The sequence below is a fragment of the Amphibalanus amphitrite genome, unplaced genomic scaffold (assembly GCF_019059575.1).
Source record: "Amphibalanus amphitrite isolate SeventyFive unplaced genomic scaffold, NRLGWU_Aamphi_draft 000441F_arrow, whole genome shotgun sequence".
Lineage (NCBI taxonomy): Eukaryota > Metazoa > Arthropoda > Thecostraca > Balanomorpha > Balanidae > Amphibalanus > Amphibalanus amphitrite.
The window spans coordinates 5783-12959 of NW_024881935.1; the positions used below are offsets into that span (position 1 = coordinate 5783).

General features: G+C 51.3%; 2 protein-coding genes across 2 annotated transcripts; one reads left to right on the forward strand and one right to left on the reverse strand.

Annotated features, from left to right (window-relative positions):
- Positions 1 to 1560: 1560 nt before the first annotated feature.
- LOC122391506 lies at positions 1561 to 4998 on the forward strand. Its single transcript, XM_043385513.1, has 4 exons — positions 1561 to 3077; positions 3426 to 3554; positions 3926 to 4396; positions 4954 to 4998. Exons 1-4 carry the CDS (start codon positions 1800 to 1802, stop codon positions 4996 to 4998), a joined length of 1923 nt encoding a protein of 640 aa, XP_043241448.1. The 5' UTR covers positions 1561 to 1799.
- Positions 4999 to 5401: 403 nt separating this feature from the next.
- LOC122391507 lies at positions 5402 to 6848 on the reverse strand. Its single transcript, XM_043385514.1, has one exon. It carries the CDS (start codon positions 6422 to 6424, stop codon positions 5402 to 5404), a length of 1023 nt encoding a protein of 340 aa, XP_043241449.1. The 5' UTR covers positions 6425 to 6848.
- Between the last annotated feature and the right edge of the window lie 329 nt (positions 6849 to 7177).

Consider the following 7177-nt stretch of genomic DNA (forward strand, 5'->3'; position numbering starts at 1 on the left):
ATAAAATACTACGCCGAAACCTGATTTCGCAAGGATCAAAGGCAAAGCGGCTGGAGAGGGCATAGAAGATGTTTCAGGCGATGCGCAGCGCCGGGGGACAGGGTCTTCATCCGGTCAGACGAGAAGATCTTCACGGCGGAGCCCCAAGTTAACACCCAGAATGACAGGGTTTTGGCAACAAGTTCTGACAGTGTCGACCCGAGTATCGGGACCGTTTACCGCCGGCAGAAACCCGCTGGCGTCATGGTGTGGGCCACAGTGGCCTCAGATGGCCCAAATCCCCCTGGTGTTTATTCCGGAGACGCTGACTGCGGTAGTACTGCGGCACGACATCGCAGGGGTCGACTCTGTAAAGACCGCCCGCTTACGCATTGCCGGGCTCGATAGCCGGGGTCCGTGTGTGCCCTTCCGGCTGAAAAGCGGCAGCTCTTCGGCCGGTGTGAAGACCGTCCGTTTACGCCCCACCGGGTTCGATGGTCGGAGCCTGTTTACGGCCGGCCGGTCTGGCTGGCTAAATAGCGGCAACTCTAATCATAGAGATGGGTTGCGAGTAGTTTGTTTTGTTTTGCAAAATATAGTTCGCGATTTAATTTATGTATGCTTTGCGTCGCCACACTGGCTATAGTATAACAATAGGTATTTTGTGATGCATTTATTCGTACTGTTATTTTCGATTAGTTACTGTGCGACGCAAAAGTGGAATATTTCGCCGGTGACGTGGACTGCGCAGTGGGACGCGCTCTAGGCGCGTTCTTTCCGGTGCCGGTCTCCGCCGTGAGCGGTCGTGTGTGGCAGGTGTGAACCGCGGACGCAGTGTAAGTCAAATGATGATGCGTGAATTATACTGCAATTTAACGTAAATGAAATACGAAATAACTGGGAATGTCGTTGGTCGATGATCATTGTCGGATTTGTTACTTAGAGGCTGTCCTGTTTGTGTTAGGTGCGCCGGGTTCGCCGGAGTGAGGCGTGTGAACGCCTCGTGAGGCGTCGTGTCTCGAGGCCGTCGGTACGGGAGGCGTCGTGAACGCCGACCCGAGGGGCGTCGTAACGCCGACACGAGAAGCGTCGTAGTGCGACCCGAGAGGCGTCGTGAACGCCGCGGTGCGCCGCCCAGGGCGCAGGAGCGCGGTTTTCGCCGGAGTCGGCGTCAGCGCCGTCAGTGGCGTGGAGGCGCCAAAGGCCGGTAAGAATTACCTATTGTACTCGTTTATTTTCACCGGATGTTGTTTCTTTACCGCGCCTGATTGTTGATGACTGGTCTATTGATTGATGCGTATTGACCCATGTGAACTGCTGCTAACGGACGTAACCCGGTGCTGTGTGCACGTGCAGTGTGAGGCCCAACCTTTGAGGGCCATTCGGGACGATTTCCGTGGTTGTGTGTTAATTGATTGTATCGTTTACAGAAACTAACACGAGTAGAATACACTGCTCAGTATTCGGCGGCGCTTTGACGTCTGGTCGAGTGACGACTACAGACTCTTCTCCGTATCTGTTTTCCAACAGCATGTCCTCGGACCTCAGACCTCTCAGAGGCTGCGACTGCTTGCGCAGATTTGCGCCGGAAAGTGGCATCAGGAACCCAGGCACGATCACATCCACCAGGCTTCGAAAACATATAGGGGGTTTTCAGTGACGTCACGGCTCGCCACCCAAATATGGTCGGCCGCCATCTTGGGGGACAAGATCAGCGCCTCGTATACAGTAGAGTGCGTTGGAGTGGCGAAGTTAGGTGGGTTTATTGAGAAGTTTCGTATTATTTGAGGACTTTTTGTGAATCAGAAGTGTTTGAAGTCATGCCTGGGACGAAGAGAAAGAGGGTTGAAGATGAAAGTGGTATGTTATCAGGCTATTTTGAGTCTATCGCAGACGCCACTGCTCGGAAGAGGTACAAAGAAAAGCTGGATATATATCTTGGCGGAGTGGATCCGTATGAAATACCAGTAAGGAACTGGAAAGATAATGTAGATCTCTGGCCATCTGTGAGCTACATACATGTGGGGATGTACCTTCTTTGTTCAAGTAGTCCGTACACACAAGATCAACTGATGGACTACAAGAATCTCGATTGTCATCAGAAGTTTGTCAGTGGTTGGGTGAGGGAAGTGTTGGTAAGGAAAGTTCCAGGTGGAAAAGTGTTGCTGATAGCTAAGGTGAACCATTCTCAGAAGCTGTCAGAGAAGCCTCTTGTTCCGTGGGTTGTGTGCGAGGAGTCAGGTCGTGTGCACACTGCTCACTGCAACTGCATGGCAGGTTTGGGTGAGAGCTGTAGCCACGTGGCATCTTTGCTGTGGGCAGCTGAAGCAGGAGTGAAGAAGAGGGACTCCCTAACAGTCACAGATAAAAAGGCATATTGGGTGATGCCAAGTGCTGTCAGTAAGGTGCAGCCAAAGCCATTGCGCTACATCCAGTTCACACCAGCTACAAGCAAACCAAAGGCAAAGCATCACATGCCTGTGGATGGCCCAAGCCAGGGTGAACTGGACAGCCTGTTTAAGGCTCTATCACAGAGTGGCTCAAAGCCAGCAGTGCTATCTCTGATCGAGCCATATGCTGAGGCCTATGTCCCTGAAAGTCTGCACAGTGATCTGCCACAGCTTGTTGGAGTTGTGTTTGACAAGGCCAACATGGAACTGAGCTATGATCAGTTAGTGGATTTGGGACTAGAGCAGATGAAGATCTATGACACTACTGAAAAGGAAAGAAAAACTGTGGAGGAAAAGACAAGGAAACAAGCAAAATCAAGTGTTTGGTTTTCCATGAGAACAGGGAGAGTGACGGCATCACAATTCAAAGCTGTGTGTACAACAAAGACAAGGACCCCTGCCATGAGCCTACTCATGAGGATATGCTATCCAGAGCTGTCAAAGTTCAAGTCACAACCAACACAGTGGGGGTGCAAGCATGAACAGAAAGGACTGTCTGCCTACAATGCCCTACAAGAAGGGAAGCACAGAGACTGGGAGCTGCAAGCCTGTGGGCTGTTCATCGACAAGGAGCACGGCTTTCTGGCAGCCACACCAGACAGCCTGGTCACCTGCAGCTGCTGTGGCAATGGAGTAGTGGAAGTCAAGGTGAGTTTTCTTCTAAGGCCTAGTTTGCCCATCACATTCATTTCAAAATGTCATTTAAGCCTTGGTGAATGAGGATGATTTGTTGTAATACCTACCACTTGTTTGATTCTCTCTCCTGACAACTATGGCAAACAAACGTAAATCTAATTTGGAGCCACTAGTGCAAGTGCTGGCCTTCTGTATATCATTTTTAAAGATATTAATTTTACATCATAGTAGGTGCAACAGTAGAATACTACTCTGTATCAGCATCATTGTACTACTCACTCAGTGAGTAGTACAATGATACTGTAGTACAGTGCTAGACATATTTAGACCAAGCAACTGACTGCTGTTTTATGTTTCCAGTGTCCCTACTGCCACAAAGACGACACTGGGCCACTGCCACTGATGGAGAACAACATGTTCGAGAGAGAGGTGGACTCTGAAGGAAACGTTCGCACCCAGCTGAAGAGGAATCATGCATACTTCTACCAGGTCGGTGCAGTTCTCACTGTATTATCAACTGTAGGACTTCTGCACACGGTTAATTAACACTGTAACTGTATGTTTTACTGTATGACTTATGTTTCCACTTCTTCATACTGGGGTGTAGTTGTGCGAAACAAGTTGGGGGTGCTCAGAGGGTGGAAATCGCTCAAAGTGACATCAAAATCCGGATTTCTCCTGGGATTTGGTCCACTTTCTGACAAGTTGGGTCAGAGTGCCCACTTTCTGACCCAAGTTGGGGTTGCTCGAGCACCAGTAGGGAGTGGCTTGAGCACCCCCAACTGAATTCGAAACTGCACCCCTGCTTGAAACCCTCGGCTCTGTTACGTATAATCCAGATATGCATAATTGTTTTGCAGGTGCAAGCCCAGCTGCAATGCAGTGGAACGGCCTACTGCGATCTGGTGGTATGGACGCCAGCATCCGTGTACATGGAACGGATTGTGAAGGACCCGCTCTTCATCGCCGAGAAGATACAGCTGGCGCGAGACTTCGTCACGCTCTGTATTCTGCCTGAGCTGCTAGGACGCTGGTACTCGCGCCCTGCTGTGAAAGACAAGGAAAACGCGGACCTCGCCACGGGCACTTCTCAAAGTGTGCTAGCTCCAGCTGTAGTAACAGGTCCCCGCCTTCCGTCGGTGACAGATCCCCGTCCTCCTCCTGTGACGGGTCCCCGTCCTCCGCCTGTGACAGCTCCCCTCCCTCCGCCTGTGACAGCTTCCCGCATCCTGACAGTCACAGGTCCCCGCCCTCCGCCGGTGACAGTTGCCCGCATCCTGACAGTCACAGGTTCCCGGCCTCCGCCGGTGACAGCTCCCCGCCCTCCGCCGGTGACAGTTGCCCGCATCCTGACAGTCACAGGTTCCCGGCCTCCGCCGGTGACAGTTCCCCGCCCTCCGCCTGTGACAGCTCCCCGCATCCTGACAGTCACAGGTTCCCGGCCTCCGCCGGTGACAGCTCCCCGCCCTCCGCCTGTGACAGCTCCCCGCATCCTGACAGTCACAGGTCCCCGGCCTCCGCCGAACAGCTCCCCGCCCTCCGCCGGTGACAGCTCCCCGCCCTCCGCCGGTGACAGGTGCCCGCATCCTGACAGTGACAGGTCCCCGCCCTCCGCCTGTGACAGCTCCCCTCCCTCCGCCTGTGACAGCTCCCCGCATCCTGACAGTCACAGGTCCCCGGCCTCCGCCGGTGACAGCTCCCCGCCCTCCGCCGGTGACAGGTGCCCGCATCCTGACAGTGACAGGTCCCCACCCTCCGCCTGTGACAGCTCCCCTCCCTCCGCCTGTGACAGCTCCCCGCATCCTGACAGTCACAGGTTCCCGGCCTCCGCCTGTGACAGCTCCCCGCATCCTGACAGTCACAGGTCCCCGTCCTCCGCCGGTGACAGCTGGACAGCCACGCCCTGCACCGGCGACAGATCTCCACACTCTGACGGCGACAGGGTCACGTCTTTCTGAAAGTTCTGGCTCGTCCATCGCCGTTTACGTGAAGGGAAAGGTCGTGAGATTTAGAATTGGCGAGTAGCTTGTGCATTCTGCTATGTGGCAATGATGTGGCAATGTAATACACGTGAGATCGCAATTTTATGTCTTATCTATTTGTTTCGTCGTATCATTAATAGTTGCCAGTTTTGGAAAGGATAATTGAATACAGCGACGCAACCTTGCACCAGCACGACCTTAATAATAAAAAAACACCAATGATTCGATCACATCGCGATATATTTGTGTATCACTGATGCATGAACAATGTCAATGAGCAGGCACGCCGCACGATTCCTCAATGATGCAGGTAACCGCGGAATCAATCTCGTACGCCACATGACCACCCTTACCCTAACTAGTCTGTGGCGACCACAGAATCACAGAAATGTTGACGAGTGCGCAGCACACCGTGACGAGCTTGTCCAGCGTTGGGACACATGTCGGGTCTGGAACCAGCATGAAGTCTATTGGCTGACTAGCACTGAGGATAAGGTACTTGTTCTTGATCAGGCCGATGATCCGTTCGACATGAATTCTCACGTTAGCAATGCGCCTAGTCTGTTCTACTTCTATCCCACTCAGCTGCTTTTTGCCTTTGGTAAAAGCAGGTATTTTCACTGTAGCACAGTAGAATCCTACGGCTTCCTGTATGTCGAAGCCTCGGTCAGCCAGTATCACGTCACCTGGGACTAGGTTGTCAAGGATGTTGCAGTGCTGAGTGATATGCTTATCACTAACCCTCCCGCCCCAGCCGTCAGAAATGAACGACACAGTGCCCTGCGGGGTGATTCCGATCAAAAACTTAACAGTATTGTGATGCTTGTACGAGCTGTACGTCTCAGCCCTGGCCAGAGGATTGAGCGGGCGATCAACAAATAACTCAAAACAGTCGATAATCACTACACATCTGTTACAATACCTCTTAAAACACATGGGCATGGTTTTCTGGAGAGCATCTCTGTCTGGCCATATTATCAGCGGTTTGAGCTTGGCATATAAAACATTCAGCACCTGCAGGAATGTCCTGGACACACTCGACACAGAAACACCAAACCTATAAGCTAGGTCTTTTTCTGTAAGGTTCAGCCTTAGTTTCATGAGTGTAAGGAGTAGTTGCTGAAATGGTGTCAGTGAACCTGCCTGGGAGAGACAACCACTCACAAGAGTCAGGACACAACTCAAGACATTCCAATTTGGTAGGCCAGTGTAAAACAGAACCTTGTCACTACTTTTGACAAATGAGCCCTCATCTAGCGATGACTGCTCACATTTAGCTTTGGCAGCATTCAGCTGCTCTCGAAGAAGCTGGTTGTCACAAACCAGGTTCTTAATATAGTCCCCCTTCAAGTCTGTTTCAGTGCCGACTGTAGTCATGGCACTGTCACACACTTCAGCACTGACACCAGCTGTGGCATTATACTCGCGACCATTACCACTACCAGCTGAAGTCTCAGCTGCACTGTAGTCTCCAGTTCCACCCTGCTGTACCTCAGATGACTCAGCCTCCACCTGGAGCTTCTTGGCGTTTCGGTTCTGGGTTCTCTTGTGCCTCTCAGCACCAGACGTAGAAGGCTTTCCCTCAGAATGTCCAAGCTTCAGTGATGGGACCCAGTCTGGATTTGTCGTATCATACAGCACTGCAGATTGACCTGAAAAGATGACATAGAGATTAGTTCAAACAAGCAAAAGCATAAACCCCAAATATCTGTGCGAGCAATTATCTGCAATTTGAATTGTGTTTAATTGAAAGTGCAAAAGTTCATCAAAAGCATGCTCTTTGAAGCTGTTGCATTGCATTTCAAAGTCAAACTATGTTACATAATAAACTGTGTAGCACTTAAAACAAGTCAAATCTTCTTAGAACCACACAGTGAGATAAAGATAGGAATTGGGTTCTGTGCAATCTCAATACGTCAACTCTACTCACCAGAAGAAAAGTGATCACTGCATACTGAAGCATTGCGGATTTTCTCCTCGGTAAGATCCTTCCTCTTGATGGCCGCAAGCCATTTCGCTCGTCGCTCCCGGCTGAGCACTCTCGTTTGTTCATCACTGTGCTTTATTACGGCTGGTATGCTAAAAAACGCCTGTCCCTTTCACGGTTTGACCTGTTACTGCACCCATAGA

Excerpts from the sequence above, each read along its gene's own strand:
- LOC122391506 (XM_043385513.1), top strand. The coding sequence starts at position 1,800 with ATGCCTGGGACGAAGAGAAAGAGGGTTGAAGATGAAAGTGGTATGTTA. Across the intron at positions 3,078-3,425 it reads ATGGAGTAGTGGAAGTCAAG|TGTCCCTACTGCCACAAAGA; the intron begins GTGAGTTTTCTT and ends TTATGTTTCCAG. Across the intron at positions 4,397-4,953 it reads CAGCTCCCCGCCCTCCGCCG|CTGGACAGCCACGCCCTGCA; the intron begins GTGACAGTTGCC and ends CGCCGGTGACAG.
- LOC122391507 (XM_043385514.1), bottom strand. The coding sequence starts at position 6,424 with ATGACTACAGTCGGCACTGAAACAGACTTGAAGGGGGACTATATTAAG.